This window comes from Myxocyprinus asiaticus, chromosome 21, assembly GCF_019703515.2.
Source record: "Myxocyprinus asiaticus isolate MX2 ecotype Aquarium Trade chromosome 21, UBuf_Myxa_2, whole genome shotgun sequence".
NCBI lineage: Eukaryota > Metazoa > Chordata > Actinopteri > Cypriniformes > Catostomidae > Myxocyprinus > Myxocyprinus asiaticus.
Window position 1 is genome coordinate 32,224,022 of NC_059364.1, and position 23,798 is coordinate 32,247,819.

Below are 23,798 nucleotides of genomic sequence, written 5' to 3' on the forward strand. Positions count from 1 at the left end.
CTCCACCATCGTCTACTCAAGCCAATCAGATAATGACCACATTACTCGGACCAATCGTAGCACATTCTATCTTCAACCAATCATGCTTCGATTTACTATCAGGGCAGGACCAGAGTCACAACGCTCTCATGAGCATGGAATCAAGCACATACAGATAAGCTCCAAGGCCGCAAACTTTTAAAGAAGTGGACATCATCAGAGGAATACTGTGACTTAAGGTTTGTATCATTTTCTCTCAGTTATAAGCGTGTAGTGTCTTGTTAAATGTCAACAGCTGAAAATTGCCCATTTGTAGAGTGTCCTGATCATTAGCTTTATAGCTAACCTGTCTGACTGTATGAGTCTGCTATTTTAATTTTAACCAAGTTTCTTAACTGAAATGTGTCGTCAGAACCTTTACTCTTAATGTTACATGGCAGATCCAAACAGACACACTACTAGACACTACAAAAGATCAGTAGTACAGATAGTGTCTTTATAAAACATGAATCATATTAGATGATCTTAGGAGCACAAACCATAAATTAATACCCTATATTATACAGAGTACAAGATCTGCTATGCCAATAATTTGGTTTCACATTTTGTTAATGTATTTAATAAAAGCAGTTGTAAGGTAATATTTATTAGAATTTTGCATTTTAGCACTTTTGTATGAATGTTTTAGGAGGTACTATTACGGGGTCCCTTCATAAAATACAGCATCATGTTCTGACAGTGATAACTGACTCATTGGTTATTGTTTCAAAATCGACAAATGCATGTAGCGATCCGCAAATGCACAGAAATCGATTCACAAATGAATGCTGGACAGAGTTGTGTTTGTGAGTTAAATATATTTGTAAATATTTTTTTATTTGCAAATCTGATTTTATGTGAATTAACTTTATTTTTGTGAAACTCCTAACATATATTTGTTAATCTCATTCTTTTTATTTGTGAATTAATTTCATTTTTGTGAAACTCATATTTATTTGTGGATCTGATTCAATTTATTTGTGAACCAAATTCTATTTGTGAATCTCTTTCCATTTGTATGTTTATATGCAACAATTCTATCTCCATATCTTCCGAGCATCTGGCAGGCAATGGAATGCATTTATAGCCGTAGAGCGGAGATATCCAGTAGGAATATCCCACATCCGACTTGAATGGGACGCAGCATTAACCCTGATGTTCAGGAACTAACACAAAATCAAGTACAAACCAAAATCGGAAGAATTCAAATCTGTTCTGGAAGCGAGCCATCTTTTGGTGAAAAAGAAAACGTGGTCAGCAACTGAAGAATGGATGAATTTCAGCCGGTCACCTGATTGGTTCGTCGCGATTTCAGTTGACAGGAGAAGCGCATTCATTGGCCAGTCGAGTAACTGTGCTCTTGTTGTAAACAGCGATGTCAACATGACGATATGAAATACAAAAGATGCGTTTATATGTGTTAACGGGGATTTTCTGCTTAACAGTCGATGTAGAGATTTTTGTTAAATGAAATAATGGAGGTGAACGGCTACCACTGTGACGACGAGGGATGTATTGAGGAACAAGAGGAAGAAATGACAGCACTCAGGCTGCCTCGACCAAAGACCGAAATGACATCCAGCATAATTGCTATACCGGGTGCGGGCAATGCAGCGGGCTGCGGCAGTGCACACAGAGAGCAGCGAACAGCAAAATCGACTCCGGCGCTGCTGAGGCTCGATTCGCTGAGGAAGAATAGGCCGCGTAGGTGAACCATCTTGTTATTGCGCTAGGTAACGGGGTTAACGGACCTACATTGGGATAATACCAATTGTAGTCACTTATTTGTGTGAAATAGAGATTTTTGTTGTGTTTGTCAGTTTTATCCTCTTACGACCAACATTGTATTTACCTGCTAGAAATTTTTTTTAAATTTGGGTTTTATATTAACCTGAACAAAAAACCCAACATAATATAAGTTCGTCTTTCAAGTCATATATTGTTTTTATATGACAGATGAGGTGAGATGTAAAGAATAAAATGCAATAGTACTAAAAAATATTTGCTTATGGTATTGCATTAATAATATAGTTCCATTTCTAATTAATGCATTGCATAGAAAATAGCTTTCCTTCCTTATTAAGGGAGTAGTATTATATTCTTATTTATTTCTGTAAATAAATGTGTTTAGAAAATGCACAAAGTTACTAACAGTATATTATTGGTCCTCAGCTTTCCCATGGTTTGGTATGGACATTGGTGGCACATTGGTGAAGCTGGTCTACTTTGAGCCAAAAGACATTACAGCAGAGGAAGAACAGGAAGAGGTTGAGAGTCTTAAAAGCATCCGCCGCTACCTCACCTCACACACCGCCTATGGCAAAACTGGTATCCGAGATGTCCACCTGGAGCTCTCGGATCTCACCCTTTGGGGCCGCAAGGGCAGCCTGCACTTCATCCGCTTCCCCACTCATGAGCTACCTGCCTTCTTGCAGATGGGGCGAGACAAGCACTTTTCCAGTTTGCACACCACTCTCTGTGCCACTGGAGGTGGTGCATTTAAGTTCGAAGATGACTTCCGTACGGTGTGTCCTAAGCTCAGTTGCTGATTTTGTCTTTTTTTTTTTTTTTTCTATTTCCCATTTTGCTGCATTCATTTCCTATGTATGTGGTATTGTATCTATATGATCAGTTTAACTGAATGAATTGACTCTTCTCTCTAAGATGGCCAATCTGCAGCTGTTGAAGCTGGATGAATTGGACTGTCTGATCAAGGGGGTTCTGTATATTGACTCAGTGGCCTCAGGTGGTCCAACTGAATGTTACTACTTTGAGAACCCAACAGACCCAGAGCACTGTGAGCAGAAAGCATACAACCTGGAGAATCCCTATCCTCTGCTTCTGGTCAACATTGGCTCAGGGGTCAGCATTCTGGCTGTATATTCCAAAGACAACTACAAGCGTGTCACTGGAACCAGGTTGGCTGTGGCTTAAAAACCATGCCAGTAATATTGCATTAATCTCTAATAACTCTAAAGGGGTTAAAAAACATTAATAAGGAACTTACTTCAAGTCTAGGCTAATTTTTCATTCCACCCCATCCAGCCTTGGTGGTGGTACATTCCTTGGACTGTGTTGCCTGTTGACTGGATGCTCCACTTTTGAGGAGGCATTGGCAATGGCCACAGAAGGGGAGAGTACACGTGTAGATAAACTTGTCCAGGACATCTATGGTGGCAACTATGAAAGATTTGGCTTGCCAGGATGGGCTGTTGCCTCCAGGTATAGGCACATGCATTGTGTGGTTACTAATACATGTCTATGGCAATCAGTCACTTATGGTATAGTATTTGAAAATGTTTCTGTTATGCAGTTAAATTTAATAAATGTAACATATGTTTTTTTGTTTTTTGTTGTTGTTTTTAGTTTTGGGAACATGATGTGTAAGGACAAAAGAGACTCTGTCTCTAAACAGGATCTGGCTAGAGCTACACTTGTCACCATCACAAACAACATTGGCTCAATCACACGCATGTGTGCACTTAATGAGGTACACATGAGCATCCATACTATAAGGTCCCACACTCATAAACTGTAAGTCTTGCCCTTGTCTGTCAGCCTCTTTACGGTGCTGCCTTGTGAAATCTGGATCAAGCAGCATTGTACAGGGCTATGAGAGACCAGGTGCCAATCAGCTCCTGCAAAGCTCCTGTTAAAAGAGATTTGATTTCAGGATGGATGCTTATTATGAGTTTTTTCTATGTAGAATATTGACAGAGTGGTGTTCGTTGGGAACTTTCTGCGAGTTAACACATTGTCCATGAAGTTGCTGGCTTATGCTATGGATTACTGGAGCAAAGGACAACTCAAAGCCTTATTCCTCAGACATGAGGTGGGTGTGTTTTTATAATACTCACAAAGCTCAAATAATATCTAATCGTCCATAACCACCTTCTCTTTTGTCATGTTTGTTTCACAGGGTTATTTTGGTGCAGTTGGTGCACTTTTGGAATTACCAAACCAATGCTGATCTGCACTAATCATTCTTGGTTCATGGATTTACCAAAAATCCAGAAGTAATTTTGCAAACAGACCAAAGTTTCCTTTAACTATTGTCAGACCAAGCCATGTTATCTCATTTATACATGGAATTACAGCCACTGCTAGACATTACGTAACTATGGGTTAAACCATTTGGATAAACCAAATGTAGATATGAGTTTTAGGTATTGCTGCTGCAGAATTGCTCTTTAGAACCTTTAGTTTACTATACACTCATTGAGCACTTTATTAAGAACACTATGGTCCTAATAAAGTGCCCGATGTTGTCTTCTGCTGTTGTAGCCCATCCGCCTCAAGGTTCAACATGTTGTGCATTCTGAGATGCTATTCTGCTCACTACAATTGTACAGAGGGGTTATCTGAGTTACCATAGCCTTTCTGTCTGCCTGAACCAGTCTGGCCATTCTCTGTTGACCTCTCTCATCAACAAGGCATTTCCGTCCGCAGAACTGCCGCTCACTGGATGTTTTTGGCACCATTCTGAGTAAATTCTAGAGACTGTTATGTGTGAAAATACCAGGCGATCAGCAGTTACAGGAATACTCAAACCAGCCTCAACAACATTTTTTCCCCTCTCTCTCTCTCTCTCTCTCTCTCACTCTTGTTTTTATAACTGATTCAATGTAAATGCAAAATAAGTAGATGTTGGGTATAAAAATAATAGCAGTAATCGATTTCTGTTGATGCGCTTCATTTAGTCCACTTGGCTTATATTATGGTTGTAGAAAACCATTGTTGTGTTACTTGACAGATTTAAAAAAAAAAAGAACTGTTAGGAAGGAGGAGACCGTGCAAGCCTTTTGACCTATTATTTGGGAGGAGTACAAAAACTTTAAGCATTTAAACAAGGGAAACTCTCGCCTAAAGAGTTTGCTCTTACATTGCATAAAGCAATGCACACTGGGCACTGTTACCTATTTTCTCTTTATAGTCCATTGGTATATTATTTGTGTATTGCTTATGTCCATCTAATATGGAGTTTGTTCTTAACCAGCAAATATGTAGTGCCTTGGTGAGTGTCATGCTAGTTAAGCATGTTGTTAGTTTAAAACATGGATTGTGTTCAATAAAAAATCCTTTGTACTTTTTTTTTTATATATTCCAAAGGATTGTCAATTTTCTTTTGTAATAAAAGATTTAAACTCTTTAATAGTATCATGTGTTAATAAATGTATTAGTTTTACTATTATTATTCAGATGTTTAAGCGTTTGATTAAAGCTTCAAGAAAATGCATGAATGTAATGTTACAAATGTAAAACGTGAGCATTTGGGAAACCACAGAATAACGTTCCGTTATCCCAAGTAGGAAAAACTTTTCCTGAACTGTGAAAGGGCTGTGTGTTTTCCCAAAAATAAATCCTGCCCCTTTTCATTCGTGTGAAGTCGTCCACGAGTCGGCTCCACCTCTCCCTCCTGCTCTCCCTGTCCCCCCTGTGCCCCGTCTTTCCCATCCCTCTTTCCCTCTGTCCAGCTGGCATTTTACAGGCAGATTTATTAGTGCTCATTAGGTGACTTTTTACGTTGAAGTCTTTGGTCCTGCAGCAGGTACCCAAAGTCATTTGTAGAGGTATTGCAGTTCTGTGCATAGCGAATACAAACTTCATGAAATAGTGCACCAAGACTGTGTGTGGGGGAATCGACAAACTTAACAAAAGGTAAGGGGAAAATACGAATTGGTGGTCTTTTTTGTTCGTTAGTGAATATACTATTGTACACTCTGTTGAGTATTAAACACTGCTAGATAACGTTTTCTAGAACGTCAGCAGCTGAATTGGACAGCATGTACAGTGTCTCCTTCCGTGTTTTATTCCTCTCAATTTTATTTATTTATATAGTGTGGTTTTAAATAACAAGGAGAAAGGTGTTTTATAGGAAGTTTCTTTTCTCGTCCCCTACTTGTGTTTGAACAGCAGTAACTAGTGATCCATTGCGCAGAGTTTGTTGAGACTGAAGTAGGCATGGCAACACTTGCTGATTTTAAATGCATAAGCACTGCTTTACTTCTCTTGTTCACACGTTTATGGACTTATGTTAAATAGTAAAAGTGTCCACGACTTCAGTAAGCACGATATCTTGTGGGATCCAGATTTGGCTATTTGCCTTAACGTCACACGAACAGATTCGTGTAGGCACAATTATATGATTTCATAGCATGATATAGTTTACAGATTGGATGATTTTGTATGATGAAATGTATGCTCTTAGTTTGTTTTCATTATAACTGCAGTGGAAATACCATATTGTTATTGTAAGGGCTCCTAATTCGCACTCACTCACCCCTTGAGCTACTGAAAATCTGTTTTCAATTGCGCGCCAGCTTTTTGTGCCATCCATTGGAGGAAAATTCAGTTATCTCCTAAATTTGAAACTATTTGACGTATTTTAATTAGATGTACACATGTTGCACTCTTGAAATTACATTAGTCTATTTTTCTTTCTTTATTTGGACGAGCGGTGCTTCTTAGTGTTGGTGGCTTTCCAAATAGTGCTGGGGATTTTGATTCATCTTTCATTTTTTATTATTTTATTGAGCAATTCTGGAGATTACATCTTTACGCCAGTAGGTGGCGACTAATGCACGTGTTTATGAGTGAGTCACTGAGTCATTAGTCGCTTTCACTTATACAGCCTTTTCCTGCAATTTTCAGTTTAGAGGCCATGTGTAAACACGACCTGTTAAAAAATACCGGTAAATGTATTTCTTGCTATTTCCCTGAATGAGAAGTTGTAACATTACCTGAAAAGTTCATGTGTGTGAACAGAGTCATAAGATTAACAGTTTGAGCACATGAGGTTAGGACGCGCTGACGTAAGACACAGATGATTCAGTTAATGTCATCAAATTGGACAGATAGTTAATTGATTCATTTAATTGCATGATATAAGAAACATTTTTATATGTTAGAGCCGATTATAGAGGAAATCTCGTAGTGTATGGTCCTCCACGACTGAAATCTGAAGTCATAAGATGAGCAGCCAATGGTCCGCACGCGTCCACAACTCTGGACCACAAAGAAATGAAGATTGCGAAAAAGTGCTTCAATATGAAGCTAAACATTTAACGGCACTCACCTCAAACTTGTGTCGCACTCTCCATCTTTTCAAGACTACACCTAAATGCACTCAGCATGTTTCTTTCACGACTCATGATGCTTTCAAGTCATCTTGGAAAGATCTTATTTGCGAGTTGAGCACACATGAACGCCACTGCAAAGTGGTTTTAACGAGTGGGAAACTCTGGATTTTCTTTGAGCACCGAATAAGGTAACCCCCCCCACACCCCCCAATAAACAAACAAGTACAACCCCCCCAACCCCCACCCTTCAGTTTACCAGGTTGCATGTGTGAAAGGGGCTACTGACTCATCTGATTCATAAAACTGATTCACTCACACCCGAAACAATGGAAGTGAATGATAACGATTTGTTCACAAAGATTCGTTCAAAAACACTACAGAGAAGTGCTTGATACTTCAGCTTCTTCTGAAACTATTGATTGCAGAGTAGACACATACAAACTAACAGGCCAATTTTTTCTGAAACAAAAGGTATTTATTATTATGTACTTGTTTGTTGAACTGTTGTAAGAAAGTAGTATCACACTCGCAATCGTGCTGTAGTTCCATTTATCTGCCTGAGGCCGCACAAAGGGTTTAAACTCTTTTCTCTCTACACATTATAAGATGAACCAGAGAATCATTTCAATCACACATAGTCAGTGGGTGGCTCAGTAAAATGTTTTTACTGCTTCTCCTCAAGTCAGTTGGCCAGTTAAAACTAATGCATGAATTGCTACTTAGTCAAAACAGAGGAGTAGATTTTAGTATGAGATTTTGGCATTTTCTTATTTCAGAAATAAGAGTATTGTATTTGCAGTTTGTTCAAGCCAGGTTTGTCTTCATTTCATTTACCTTTTTTTTTTTTAACCCTGGAACATTTCAGTACTTGCACATTTAGATATGGAGCAGAGTATGCATGCATGCGGTGGCTAAAATGCGTATGTATTGTGTGTGTGTCAAATACAGTTAATTTCATTGTTCTACTCGCTCATGCTTCAATACATTGGGTACCCCGGGGTATGCTGGGAATTTGGGATACATGAGTTGCCTTTTGATCTGTGGGGGAATCTTACCAAAACACATCCAGATCACATTTCATCCCAAAATTAAAAGAAATACAAAATAAGAAATTAAAATTTGCATAAAGAAAATGAAGCCTAGATTTTTGCACTGTGATATCAATTTCATGCAAATTAAACACATTTCCACCTAAAGTTTCTCAATATTTTACTTTTGAGCTGTTTTGAAATTTTCATTATTCTCTGGTGATTCTCAGTAGATTCTCATTACAGTAATACACTCATTACTACAATATGTTTTCATCATTTTCTTTCGCATTTCAGTAATGAGAATAAGAATTTTTGCATAGCGGCAATGAGAATGGGGGTTGTGCTTAATTGTCATGAAAATCTTTCGGATATGTATTGAGAGGACATTAACCACTGGATCATTATAGTGACTTAGACCCAGTCAAAACATACTCACAATCACAAAACAGAAACTGTGCTTCTGTCTGTCATCCAGTGAGAGGATTTTTCAAACATTTCTTCCTCCTATCCCTATCTTTCTTTTTGTTCTCCTCCTCAGAGCCTCACATGGAGCAGTCTCATAGGTTGCGACACATCGTTGTCCTCTTACTTAATGTCTGGATTCCATCATGCTTTGCCCAAACCACACCCCCAGTGCGCACAAGCCCTACACCGACATCTCAGAGGCCAGAGAGGCCAGAGAGTCTGAAGTTCCGTCTGTCTGGTTTCCCCAGGAAACACAATGAGGGTCGAATTGAGGTGTTCTATAAAGACGAATGGGGAACCATTTGTGATGATGACTTCTCACTGGCCAATGCCCATGTTCTCTGTCGCCAGCTTGGCTTTGTGTCCGCCACAGGCTGGACACACAGCGCCAAGTATGGCAAAGGCACAGGTAATAGGCATGCCAGCCTTGTTCACACTTACTCCAACCAGCATGTTCTATATATCATCTGTAAACACTTTTTTTACAACTTTGTCAGTAAAACTTTACAGTGAGGTTCTATATGTTAACCTTAGTTAATGCATTAGGGATCATGAACAATGAACAATTTTCTTTACAATTTAATGCAAATTTATTAATATACTGTTGTTCATTGCTAGTTGATGTTAGTTCATAACATGCTAAATAATGTTAACATATACAACTTTATCAGTATATGTAAAGATTAATAGGTAATTAAGAAATGTTGTTTACCACAGAAAAATAATTTCGACTCATCCCTCCTTTTCTTTAAAAAAGCAAAAGTCAAGGTTACAGTGAGGCACTTACAATATAAGTGAATGGGGCCAATTTTTCGAGAGTTTAAAGGCAAAAAATATGAAACTTATAATTTTATAAAAGCACTTACATTAATTCTGCTGTTAAAACTCATGTATTATTTGAGCAAAAAGTTGTTTAAATAGTAATTTTTATGGTTGTTTTAGGGTTTCAAGGTTTACGGCAGTACATCGTTATGTCATCATGGCAACAAAGTTGTAAAACTGACTAACAAAACTTTACACAGAAAAGGTTAGTAAGTGATTTTATCACACTAAAATCATGGTAACACACATTGTTTATATCTTGTTGCTGTACTTTTGAAACAGTGAAATTGGAAGTGCCTCACTGGAACCCAGATTTTTGCTTTTTTTAAAGAAAAGAAGGGAAGAGTCAAAATTCATTAATATTGTGCCACAAATGCTGTCGATTGAGCTTAACTTGTATTGAACCTGGAATATTCCTTTAACGTATACACATTTTAATGTTAAAATGTATCCATATATGTAGAAATTAGCAAAAGTTAACATATATTAATAAATGCTGTAAAAGTATTGTTAATTGTTAGTTCATGTTATCTATTGCATTAACTAATGTTAAACATTTAAAGTTAAAATGTATCTGTATATGTAGAAATTAGCATTATACATTATTAATAAATGCTGTAAAACTATTCTTCATTGTTAGTTCATATTAATTATTGCTTTTACTAATCTGAACATATACAACTTTTAATTGTAAAAATATCAGTACATGTAGAAATTAGCATTTATTAACCAATATTAATAAATGCGTAAGGAATAATTGACGACGACCGTTGAATTGTTTAAAAATAATGCACACCTGAGGTGGTAATGCAGTCACTGGCTGGAGTCAATTATTCCACATATACCACGGTTACCACACCTTAAGACATTGTTCAGGGTTTTATCTCAAGACATTTTCTGGTTTTTGTCCCTAAAATGCTCTTATGAGAGGAACTACTTTCTTTCACCACAGATTCAGCGTCTTGCTTTAATACAGTCCTAGCCTTTGTTGCTAATTCGAAAACGTCACTTCAGAACTAGCAACGGAGGATTGTGAGCAGTGTTGCCAGATTCGTTTGACATTTTCCAGCCCAGTGATTGCTCAAAACCCACCCGAATGTATAAAAAAACCGCCCAAATAGTGTATATGAAAATGAAATGCACATTAAGCATAATACTACAGCATTGCCTTTACAACCTTTACAACACAATTAAGCGATGTAAAGATGAAGTTTCCAAAAACCTTTCCATTGACCCATTTTTCTTTATTCACACATATAAATAAACACACACGCACAGAAAAGGAGCAAATATGCTTTCTTGGGATTTCAAGAAGTCAGATAATGAAAGTATGCCATTGTGCTATGATTGCAGTTATGTTTTTGCCATTCAATAGGCCTATTTTTTAATTAATATGTCATATAAAGTTTATATATATATATACATACATACAGGGTTGTGAGGGTTACTTTTGAAATGTATTCCACTACATATTACAGAATACATGCTGTAAAATGTCATTTGTAACGTATTCCGTTAGATTACTCAAGGTCAGTAACGTATTCTAAATACTTTGGATTACTTCTTCAGCACTGGTAGATTTTTTCACTTGTTTTGACTATAAAAACTCTGCCAGTACAGTAAGACAAAATACACATGTTAAAAATACATTCTCTGAAAAACCTAAATATCTTATGCAGTGTTGTTTCTAAAACAAGATAAATCAAATTGTTCTTGTTTTAAGGATCTTTAGATATTTTTACAGGAAAACAATACAAAAATTATTATCAAGAATATTATTTTTGCCCTAATATCAAAGGTCTTACTAGAAAAAAGAAATTATGATCTAACATGAATTTTCTTGATAAAAAAATATGATCGTGCATGGTAATGTGCGTGTAAAATGGCTAGAAATATAATTTTATTTTAGCGTAAAGCTGACAATTTACACAAGGTTTATTTCTATTTCTTCTGCTCCAAACTTACTTCAAACTTACTTCTCTGTCTGCTCGTATGAATGTAACACATCATAAGAAAGTGTTTCACCGCTGTTCAAATGCACTTTGGATCGCATCATTTATATGTATAAATGTTTTCCATCTGAAAGGACTAAATATTAAATGAAACAAATGACAATAAAATGCAAAGTAATCTCTTCAGTAATCAAAATACTTTATGAATGTAACTGTATTCTAATTACCAATGATTTAAATTGTAACTGTAGTGGAATACAGTTACTTATATTTTGTATTTTAAATACGTAATACCATTACATGTATTTCCTTACTCCCCAACCCTGTATATATATATATATATATATATATATATATATATATATATATATATATATATATATATATATATATATATATAATCTGTCCTACCTTTTTACGCTGTTATGGTTCATTCTAAATTCCAAGAAAACTGTCAAACTTTGTAGTCATTTAAGTAAGGTGATTTCGCTAATACACAGAACAGTCAAAGTTTCTAGCGAGCTGTCATCATGGACGTAATGCAGCTGATTTTCAATCATTCCGTGTTCCTTTATGACACTACTATGATCACCATGAGTGCCAGCTTCACGATATATCCTGCAGTGTCTCAACAGCATTACACTTCTAGCCAAAAGGCATCAGTGGCCTGATCATGGGAGAAACTCAAAAGTGCAATTTCAAGACCTGGAACTACTTTATAGCCATGCGTTCCTTGAAAAATAATTGCACACCTTACAATGTCCATCAACCAATCAGAATCAAGCATTCAACAGACCCGTGGTATAAAGTAAAAGTATTCTTCATTATTAGTTTATGTTAACTAGAGTTGTCATATTACCGGTACTTTGGTACCAAGTTGATACTAAAATAAAAAAGATGTAATGACACCAGTGTTTCTGCAGTACCGGTAGTGCCGAGCACCGACTCGTATCCGGTACCAGCGTGCAGTATGACTGACAAACGACTGCTTTAAAACGCTCACAGGCTTATTTTGAACACATACTCTGTTACTGCTTTTACACTGAAATGGACAATTAATCCAAGTGGTGTCCTAGTGTGATTTATTAAACTGCTAAAGGCTGCCATCTTACGGTGGAAGAACTGCGTACTTGAATAAATCAGACCGCTCATCCACTAAAAACTCCACAGACATTGAGAATCATTCACGTTGTATGAGATGACAAAGCAGAGCACTAATCCATTGTGAACCACGCAGCACATGTAAAATATATATTTATATAATTAAACTCACAGCATTTGCGCTTTAATCTTAGCTCAGCTTTATTTAAATTGCATTTAAATCAACAGAGTTGACCAAAGTTCACAGTAATAAAATTTAAAACATAACATTTCAAAATTACCACATACACAAACACCAGTAATCTAAAATCCAAACACTCCAAAACTATGTCCTACATTTCATTTGTCAGACTCAAAGGCCAGTGTAAACAGATGAGATTTCAGCCCTTGCAAACTGTTTATCTGGAAAGTGAAGCTTCTGGCAAAAAACACATGTCATAATAAAAGCCTGATTCAAAAGAAATCTAGATCCCTGAAATTGAAGAAATTTAATAAAAATATACTACAACTGTATAGTAAAATGTAATATTCACTGTAATAATAATAATAATAATAATAATAATAATAATAATAATAAATCAAAATATCACAAGCAAGACAGCTGTTGAATAAAGGTTTGGCAAAAAAAAAAATGCAATGACATGATATTTTCATTTCAATATATTGATTAGACACCATTTTGATGATGAAATTAAACTTTAAAACATTCTGGAAAGTTCTGGAAAATAATAATAATTATTAAAATAATTATTAAATAATAAAAAATAACTAAACTGGTGTGTTCAATAGCACATTATAATATTAGCATATTTTTGCTCTGGTATCGAACTTGGTATCGAGAACCGTGAAATTTCACTGTTATCAGTACCGACTACTGAAATTTTGGTACCGTGACAACACTAATGTTAACTATTGTGTTAAATATAATGTTAACGTATTAAACCTTATTGTAAAGTCTTTATCCAAGGATGCTAAGAAACAATATATTCTACATTTTACGTATTTACATTTATGTTTTACAGTGTGTGTTCATGAGGGAGTTTGTGTTTGTTTCAGGTAAGATTTGGCTTGACAATGTGCAGTGTAGTGGCAGTGAAAGAAGTATTTCAGTGTGTAAGTCTCGTGGCTGGGGCAACAGTGACTGCACTCATGATGAGGACGCTGGAGTGATCTGTAAAGATGAGAGACTGCCTGGATATGTGGACTCCAATGTTATAGAGGTAAAGAATTAAACAACACATACAGTTGTAGATGAGAAAAAAATTGTTGCATTAACAATTAAACAAATAGTTATTACCAACATCCAAGGATAATTCACCAAAAAAAATTTTTGTTTTCCTTTTCCTTTTGTGTTCCACGGAAGAAAGAAAATCATATGGGTTTGTCACAACATGAGGGTGAATAAATGATGACAGAATTTTCATTTTTGGGTGAACTATCCCTTTAACACAGAGGTCCTTAGAGGACAAAAATGTCCACGTCAAAAAGCTGCCATAATAATATTATATATTAATATAATTTTCCACTTTCACTAACATCAGTCCTGATCATAACTACCAAATATTCATTCATTTTCAGGATTTTAACCCTTTAAATGCCAGTTTGTATAGATAATGCCACTGTTGTTTTTTATACATACACACAAATTTCTCAATACACACAATTTTAGCTGCATCATTTATTCAACTGGCCTGCAGTGTGCTCTATAATACAGCAAACAGAAAATAGGAAAAAAGAATGTATTTGCTCCATAGGCTAAACATGAGAAAAATGGCGCCATCAGGTGGAAAATATTAAAAATGTACATTTTGAAGCCAGAGCTCTGGAATGAAAGCATAATATCATAGAATTCCTGATTTTATGCTTTAATGACACCGGGATCAAATATTGCAGTTTTAATGGGTTTCAATGGGGACATTTTTGTCCTGAAGGTCCTGAGTGTAACTATTTTGTGTACACAGTGTATTATAGATGTATTATAGGAACTGAGGTTGAAATATCAAAATGCCCCCAAAAATACACACCTTTGGCAAAATTTATGCCATTGGCATTAACAAAAATGAAAAAGACAAAAATGTCCCGAAAGTCGCACAAGGTTTAAGTACATTTATATTCACCTAACATGCAGAAACACTTCATGGCTGAGCTCTGCACCTATAACATGTTTTTTATTATCTGGCCTTTCTAAAGGGGTCAGCTACACTCCCATCTCACAAGCTTCTTTGCACTCTGTTCTTCTTTGGCTGTCCACATGGTTTCCTTACTTTGCATCATATTTCTCTCTCAGGTGCAAGTAGATGAGAATAAGGTGGAGGAGGTCCGTTTGCGTCCTGTGGTCGCCATGGCAACTAAACGGTTGCCGATCACAGAAGGGGTGGTGGAAGTCAAGTATAAGGACGGGTGGGCTCAGATCTGTGATAATGGCTGGACACCCAAAAATTCACGTGTGGTTTGTGGCATGATGGGATTCCCCAATGAGAGGAAGGTCAACAAGAACTTCTATAAGTGAGTGCTCATGACATCAGAGGACCTCCAACAGTACTGTGTGTTATACTGATAAATATTTTGAAGTCAACATGAAACGGTGTCCGTAACCCATTTTGCTTCCGTAATGTGGTGTATTTCCGAGTGAAACAGGATATTCAACGAGGAAAAAATGTAGATCGCAAATTGATTTTGTACATGGGGAATTTACTTAAACATAAAAAGTGGGCATTCCATACCAGAATGAAGCCAGACCACATTACGAGTGTGGAGGACTACTCCTAAACAATAAGACCAGGAATGTGTTCTACGAAAGTAAATAGGATCAGTTTTGATTTCATGTTGACTTTAAATTAGACTGGCCAGGTAAGCATTGTTGCAAGAGCCTGAAATTTATTCCTGCACATTTTTTAATGTTGTTTTATTTAGACTAACTGCTCTGATTTGAGGGTCTATCTTTGTGTGTGTAGTTATTGTGTTTGTGCTCGCAAGTGTGGAGTCTCACTGTGGTGTGTCACTTTATTGCCAGTGTGAGAGGAAATGCTGTATACTTTCTCAGCCTTCGGAGAAATGCGGTTAAGCTCTGCAACATAAACAGTTTAAACCACAAACTAACAAATGCAAGAGCAAACTATTGCACAGATGTGGGACACTCATGCATACCAACAGGTAAATTGTGAAGGTCTCATCTCCCAAATCCGGTGAAATGTTCCACGTACATGAATAAGACCTAAGTCTATCTGTGGTCAAATGAGAAGAAGCTAAGGGGATGTCTGTGTGCCTCTACTGGACGTCTGTCTGTGTTTATTTCCCATGTGTAGTTTTACAGACTACTTAAAGGTTCCATTTCTCAGACATTCTCCCTAATAAGGCATATGTGCAGCATTACCCCACATTCTGGTATCAGTGTCACACTAGGACGTAACTTATTTTTATAGTTTATTGGAAGCCATTTTTATTCCAGCATAGTAAAAGAACAGTCTGCTCACAGTATATTTTATTATCCATCAAAAAAGCAAAGCAGGTCCCTTTCTGGCAGGCCATAATTTTACTACAGTTGGTCAAGTCAAAATAACACCAAAATAAAATGAAACTTGCATTACATAATATATCCAAGTAAAATATCTTATGTTAGAGTGAATATGACCAAATATGATGCCTATTTAACGTAACTTATATCTTATCATCATAACACTTCTTTTGTAGTGCTCTCTTGTAAATACAGTACTTTTTTCTGTTAAATAACTGAGGTTAAAGGAATATTGCATGTTCAGTACAAGTTAAGCTCAATCGACAGCATTTGTGGCATAATGTTGATTTCCACAAAAATCAATTTAGACTCATCCCTTTTTTTCTTTAAAACAAGCAAAAATCTGTGTTACAGTGAGACACTTACAATAGAAGTCAATGGGGGCCAATCAAAAGTATAGAGCCAAAAGATCATGTTAACACACATAAACAATGTGTGTTAACATGATTTTAGTATAATAAAATAATTTACTAACCTTTTCTTTAAGTTATAGCCAATTTTATAACTTTGTTGCCATAAAGACATAACCCTAAAACCCAACAATGACAGTAAAAATGGCGATTTAAACAACTTTTAGCTCAAATAATACACACGTTTTTTTTATAAATTGTAAGCTTTACATTTCTGCCTTTTAAACCCTCCCAATTCTAAAATTGGCCCAATCCACTTCCATTGAAAGTGCCTCACTGTAACCTTGATTTTTGCTTTTTTTAAAAGAAAATCAGGGACGAGTCAAAATAATGTTTTATGTTAATCATCATTATGCCACAAATGCTGTCGATTGAGCTTAACTTGACCATGGAATATTTATTTATAGAATATTGTAAGTTATTTCTATCTTAAACATGTCTGAATAGTCCTAAACTGGACTTGTGTATGTGTGCGTGCCTGCGTGCGTGTGTGCGTGTGTGTGTGTGTGTGTGTGTGTTTGTGTGTGCGCTTGACCCTATTTTACTTCACTGTTTTTAACAGGCATCTCAGAAAGAGATCTGCTGAGTCTAAAGTTAAAGTTACAGCAGCCAGGTACCATCTGAGGGATAGAAACCAGTAGTGTTCCTTCCCTAGAACTGAATCATTAGTGTGTCTTTAGTAGTGGCCTTAAATGCAGCTTTATTAGTGTCAGTCATCCTCAAACTAACTCTTACAAGCTTCAAGCTTCTTGTTAGTCATTTATACCGTTTGTAATTGAACAGTGAACTTTAAATGCTTTGTAAGTGAATTTCTTGAGTCCTTTTAAAGTGTGTGTATCTGAGAGAGAAAGAGATTCTGAGGGAGTGGTGGAAATGACCTGGACGAATCATTTCCCAATGTAGAACTTATTGCCATCTGTTAGTTCTACTCACATAGTTTTGTGATGAGGCTGTTTGTGTAAAAGCTTTCTGAGGGAGAAATCTTCTTGAGACAAACCTCCTTATAATACTAACACTAACACAAACTCTTTCTTCTGCTAACTTAGTTTATCCTCTGCATGTTGACCTTTTGCAATCACTTCACCCTTTTTTATGTATGTAATAAGCATGGGAAAGTTAAATCACAATAAAAAATATTTATTGATGACTTCATTTACTGACACTTACAGTAATTATTATACCCTATACTAAATAATTACTTTGTCAGTGCCTCGTAGCATCATAATTTCATTGTCCCCTTTCCCATGCAGCAGGTGTGCTCATGCATGTTAATGCTGCAGTGAAATTTGAATGTATCTGAAGGCTTGACGGATGTTTGCATTACAGGCAGGAGCCCAAAGCTAAGGCTATCCCTAAAACTAGCTCTAAGCCTAAACCAGGCAAATCAGCTGCAGCTAAAAGGTAACCTTGGTAAAAAAAAAATTTTAAAAAAAACTCAGTTATGTCCTTCCTGTCTCAGGCTTCCTTTTTAAAATTCCTTTTTGTGCTCTTATTATATAATTTGCATATTTGTTTGAATGTCTTTCTGAAACTTTTCAAGTCACAACAATGTTTTTGAGCATAAGCAAATTGAACTCCCTGTTTGGGACATAATGCCATATTCTGATAAAAATCAATATTCTGATAAACCACTCAGTATGTTTAAATGTGCAGTTATAATCAAGCTAGAGCGAGTTTTTGCATAGTTTAGCTACGGTCTTCATCTGTCTGTCAAAGTATGCATGAAACCATGCGTTATTGAATATTTAAAGGAAAGATGTCAGCTGAGGAAGTGTTAAATACTTGTTGTGTGTCACCTCTGTCTTTCGGAGCATGTGCAAAACGCAAAGCCAGTTGTGGTCAGATTAACGTGTCACCGTAAAAAATAATTTAGCCTTTATAGTTATCATAACTTAAAATGTAGAGTTAGAATAACTGCCCTTGATTGATCTTGTTGCGATAACTAAATTATCTAACTTGTAATAAGTTATTAAACTTAGAAAAACTATTCAGCTGAAATCTAAAATATAAGTCAAGAGAACTACGCACATCACGCTCATGTATTCGGATTTCCAGCATGCACTGCGGCATAACTAAATTATATTTTACTTTTAATTTATTTTTTCTGTTTGCTAATTTTATCTATGCTGTAAGTTATTTGGATTGTTGTCACTTTCAGTTATTTGTCATGTAGCAATTATTTCAAAGCTCATCTTTTTACTCAATGTTTTTTATGATTGTCATCATCATTGTGATTGGGGTGTAAAGTGTTGAGTCCCAGGCGCATCTCATTTACAAGTTTAAGTTTGAATATGAGGGATCAGACATTGGTCTCTGATCATCAACTGGTCATTTACCATCAAATGGCAGTTTATTTTAGCTGTAAAAATGGGATGGCCCTAACTACTTCTATAATTATCAATAATATTACATATAAGTAAATTAACTTCTATGTTCGGTTCGAATTAAATTAGATTGAAGTTGACTGAACTAAGAAAGTCAAGTTTACTTTAAAATACATTAAGCTCATTTAAATTATATTGATTTTTTTGTTTAAACAACTTTCTCTCTTAACTTGACTCAACTTAAAATTTTAAGGCAGCACAAAAACTTACTTTTTTAAGTTAAAACAACATGAATTTTTACAGTGTATAGATGTTGCACAAAGCCAAGCTACAATCACATTATCTAGGTCTGTAAGTCTGACTGTGGAAAAATTAGACTGGTATAATTTCAGTTGGACTAAAGCTCTTATGTGACATTTTAAAAAGACAAATTATTGTTGTAACCCGACTGAATTCAAACATTTAAAGTGCATGTAAACATACTGGTTGCTGCTACAAAACCCTCATCAGCCCCCCCCCCCCCACCCCACCAAAAAAAACCCACATAATCCACTATAATAACTTTTAACAAGTATTACAGTGTAATTACATGTGCACATTTTGCAACACTTTTCTTCTTAATATATTTTGGAATTTAATCTTAAAACTTCCATCTGTCTAGAAGTACTTGGATTTCTTCTGTCATACTGGTTACCTTATTGATGCTCGAAACTGAGAATCCAAGTGAATCCAAGTCAAAAGAAGGCCACTTTATAAGCTTGCCTATATAAAATCAAGCATTTAGATGAGAATAATATCTCACCTTTTTATAGATACTTTCATTGCAGAAGAAAGAATCAAGGCTGTGCATTAGACACACAAAGCTATATTAAAATTGTTCTGTACTGTACATAGAACAGAAAGAATATATTATGCTAAAAATATACACATTGTAGAAGTGTTTAGTAAATTTTGAGACTGTACATTCCATGTACCACACCACTGTTGTCAGTCACAAAGCACCGTCACTGGTGATTCTAGGGCCTAGGCAAAATCTCACAAAATTGATGCTTGCTGGAAGTAGCTTTCTGGTTAGAATTGTATTTCACACAAATGTCAAAATGAGAATCTGTGATTCTGTGCAAAAAAAGCAGGTTCCCATGTTCTCTCTCGATGTCTCTTTCACTTTTCCTCTCTCAGGCTATATGCTGAGCGGCAGAAGAATCATTTCCTGGTTCATTCAGTGGCATGTTTAGGTACAGAGGTGCACTTGGGTGCATGTCCTCTAGACTTTAATTATGGCAATGCCACTGAATCCTGCCCTGGAGGCATGCCTGCAGTGGTCAGCTGTGTACCTGGTCCCCTGTATGCACAGAACACTGCCATGAGGAAGAAACTCAAAATTGCGGTAAAGTGGGTTCATATACATGATATACAGTGGTCCAAAAATGTATGTGGACTATTTTGGAAATTTAAGTTAGACTTAAAAAGGTATGTATTTCATTGCATTAGATACAAAATATCAAACCAAGTGGCATCTGCAAACAAATGATGCTAAAGTTTTTCTCACTTGACCTTTCTTAGCCATTTTTGCAGTTATTTTTTACCAACTGGTGTCAAAGTGATGTATGAAATCAGTTCCCCTCAAGTTCACACAGGTCTCCTAGCAGAGTAACCACAGGTGTAGTTCATCACATTAATTATGGACAGTTGAACTAGTATCTATTATTCTATTTTTTGAAACCCTACAAACCTCTTTTTGTGAAATGTTTTGCTTGAAAGGTTTTGGGCTATATTTCTTTAAAATAAATGCCATTTGATTTTATATTTTGGTTATATAATGATAAAGACATTCATACATTTTTGAGTGTTGCCTAACTGTCCAAATACTTTTTAGGGCCACTGTGTAAGATTTACCTTTTACATGCATTTCATGAGTGCTACTCTGACTACATAATTTAACTTCTGAGTCATCCTCTATTTGTTTCTCATCAGTCCTCTATACGACTGAAGGGTGGAGCGAAGCATGGTGAAGGCCGTGTCGAGGTATTGAAGGACAGTGAATGGGGGACGGTTTGTGATGATCGCTGGAACCTGCTGTCTGCCAGTGTCGTATGCAGAGAGTTGGGTTTCGGCTCTGCCAAAGAAGCCCTGACAGGTGCCCGCATGGGACAAGGTGAGAAAGAGATGGAGAAAGAGAGCCAGAAAATGAGTGGGAGAAAGATTCAGTGAGGCTAGTGTGATGGAACAGATATGAGAAATTGTTTTGACTGCATTGATGGAATGCATGGAATGCTTTTATTACTTGACCAGTGGCCTGGAGTCTCATTTCTAAAGTCGTCAAAGAAAACAACTCGTCACATCACAAGAAATTCCACTCAATATTTACACTGCTCCCGGGAGTACTTCATTCTGAATGGTCAATTATGACATTCTGCAGTCAAATACTTCTGTATAATGACAGCTAAACTGTATAATTGACCATTGTCCCATGCAGCCATGTTCCTAAATAGCTACGTTAATATCATGTCTCACATATCGCTCCGTGGTCAAAATGATTGAAGTAATCATCTAATAAGCGAGATGATTTGTAGTCAGCTGATATATAAGTTTAAAACATGTGCATGTGTGTGTGTTTGCCATGCACTGTGAGTGCAGGCTCTAGGGTGATCATCCAATTCTAGGATGAGTGAGAACTGTGCTGTGATTTGTAACAGCACACAGTGAATTGGTCCTTTACAAAAATACACTACAATTGCCAGTTCAAATATAACTTTATGTGTGTGTGCTGTTTAAAAGGATATTTTATTTTTAATAGACTAAAATTGTTTAAAGGTAACTGAGTGTCAGAGTCTACTTTAACCTCCTGAGACTCGAGCGTGACTGCTGTGTGCATTCCCTTTTTGATTTGTAACTAGTAGCACCTAATAAACATGCAAAATAATAATAATAATAATTCTAGAGCAAATAGTTTTTTCTAAAAATGTATGTCCACATATGTGGACAGTGGGACTGAGTTATGAAATGTTAAATAATACCAAGCTATAGAAAGTCAGATTTATTTATTTTTATCAAATTGTATATTATGTTTGCAGGAGTGTTGGTTCTTTATGTTTTTGAGACATTACAGAAATTACATCAGGAATTAGCATAATTAATTCTGATAAAAGTAATGTCCAGCAACATCTAATCACTGCCAACCATGTTAAAATAAAATGATACATTATAAATTCTGAATCTATGTACTGATTACCAATCTCCAAACATCATCTGCAGCCTGAAACTGAACTTTTGATAGAAAGTTTGGATTGAATGCACTTAGCTGTATAGAGAATTATAGGATGCTCCCTTGCTCACTGTTTAGTGAATGACTTAACCTCCAGTATGCTGTCTGTCTTCCCTGGTCTCAGAACAGTTCGAAATGCACTTTATTTTCATCCTAACTCCATATAAATCTCTGAAAGCAAAATTTTTCAGCTTTTGGGTGAACCCATTGATTCTCAGTGTGATAATGCACAGTATATCAAGGATTTCTAAGGAAAAAATGCGCTCAAGTACACATTTGTGTGCATTGTGTTTAGCAGCGTGGCGTTTCACGATAAATTGCTCAAATTTAATTGTGGCAGTGTGTTTCGCTGTCCCCTTCTGCATGTCACGGCACCGTTTTGCAGCCCCCTTCATCATATCACGGCCCACTTTGGCATATCGCGGCACCGTTTTGCGGCCCCCTTCGGCATATCGCGGCACTTTTTGCGGCCCCCTTCATCATATCGCAGCCCACTTTGGCATATCGCAGCACCATTTTACGGCCCCCTTCATCACATCGCGGCCCACTTTGGCATATTGCGGCCCCATTTCGCGGCTGGCCCACCGGGAAAAGTTCCGGTCCTCCCTATGGCTCTGGTCCCCTGAACTGAGATCAATCGGTTTAAATGAATTTAAATTACGCATTGCGTATAGCGAAGCCATAATACAACATCCACGTGTGTGTGTATGCGGGGTCACACAAGTTTAAAGAGCACAATTCTCCAACTAAATATACTGTATTTTTATGTGTATGAGTGAAGTTACCTATGCACTATTATGTGTCAGTATCTATTATACATTTTACTGTGTTTTTGTGCATGTTGCTTTGTGTTCTATTAGGTTTGGGGCATATCCATATGAATGAGGTCCAGTGCACTGGCCATGAGCGTTCTCTGTGGAACTGTCGCTATAAAAACATCTCTTCTGATGACTGCAAACACACAGAGGATGCATCAGTCCGCTGTAATGTCCCAGATATGGGCTATGAGAAGACGGTCAGAGCAACACACACAAACTCACACTCATTCTTTTTTCTTTTTTTAATATGTTTATACAATGGAATGTTTACATGTGAAAATTAACCTTTACTAATGTGAAAATGTGATGTCATGTTAAAGTGATAGTTCAACGAAAAATGACAATTCTGTCATCATTTACTCACCCTCATTTTTTCTAATCTGTATGACTTTCTGTCTTCCGTGGAACACAAAAGTTGTTAGGCAGAATGTAACCATTCATTTTGATTGTATAGAAAAAAGATGCAATAAAAGTGAATGTTGACTGAGGCTATAACATTCTGCCTAACTTATCTTTTGTATTCCATGGAAGAAAGAAAGTCATATGGGTTTCGAACATGAACATGAGTAAATGACAGAATATTTTTTTTGGGGGGACATAATGATAATTTAACTTAGTGCCATGTCTCTGTCATTCTGCTGTTTTCAGAGATCATATATTACAATCACTTGCATCTATTGCTTGTTTTTCAATTCAAGGAGAACTCAGCAATGATCAAATCAATGAATGGTGTCACACTCGCTATTCATTTTGAAAAGCTCTTATCAAAATGAATGACTGAAAATGTTTGGTAACATTGTTAATGTCAAGAGACAATGACTGGAATTAATTATCTGTTGTGATCTATGATGATTAATCACAATAGATGTAACATTGTCTTGTAACATTGTAACATACCTTTACCATGATACACCCACTTCTAGAAACCCTCTTTCTATGCTTCTTTTCTCTATGTAGGGAGATACTGGGGCTTGTTGTCACACATGGAAGTTGTCACTA

The 23,798-nt window shown here is 36.4% G+C and overlaps 2 protein-coding genes across 6 annotated transcripts in view; both read left to right on the forward strand.

The window, feature by feature from the left end:
- Positions 1–1,345: 1,345 nt before the first annotated feature.
- pank2 (pantothenate kinase 2) lies at positions 1,346–5,170 on the forward strand. Of its 3 annotated transcripts, none has more exons than XM_051648849.1 (7): positions 1,346–1,722; positions 2,191–2,543; positions 2,683–2,936; positions 3,064–3,240; positions 3,385–3,508; positions 3,725–3,850; positions 3,938–5,170. In XM_051648849.1, exons 1-7 carry the CDS (start codon positions 1,494–1,496, stop codon positions 3,986–3,988), a joined length of 1,314 nt encoding a protein of 437 aa, XP_051504809.1. In that variant the 5' UTR covers positions 1,346–1,493; the 3' UTR covers positions 3,989–5,170. The 3 variants fall into 3 exon arrangements, with proteins under 3 accessions (XP_051504809.1, XP_051504811.1, XP_051504810.1); XM_051648851.1 differs by having other exon boundaries at positions 1,584–1,726; XM_051648850.1 differs by having other exon boundaries at positions 1,622–1,751.
- A 102-nt stretch (positions 5,171–5,272) lies between these two features.
- The window catches only part of LOC127412459 (lysyl oxidase homolog 3B-like), a 37,732-nt gene continuing 19,206 nt past the window's right edge, over positions 5,273–23,798 (forward strand). The window contains exons 1-9 of one of the 3 annotated variants that reach the window (XM_051648835.1): positions 5,273–5,676; positions 8,667–9,002; positions 13,525–13,688; positions 14,756–14,973; positions 16,955–17,005; positions 17,719–17,793; positions 19,896–20,103; positions 20,691–20,871; positions 22,842–22,996. In XM_051648835.1, the coding sequence (XP_051504795.1) occupies positions 8,675–9,002; positions 13,525–13,688; positions 14,756–14,973; positions 16,955–17,005; positions 17,719–17,793; positions 19,896–20,103; positions 20,691–20,871; positions 22,842–22,996 (1,380 nt within the window). In that variant the 5' untranslated portion in view covers positions 5,273–5,676; positions 8,667–8,674. The remainder of the gene's footprint in view (positions 5,677–8,666; positions 9,003–13,524; positions 13,689–14,755; positions 14,974–16,954; positions 17,006–17,718; positions 17,794–19,895; positions 20,104–20,690; positions 20,872–22,841; positions 22,997–23,798) is intronic. The other 2 variants (XM_051648834.1, XM_051648833.1) reach the window with 2 other exon arrangements.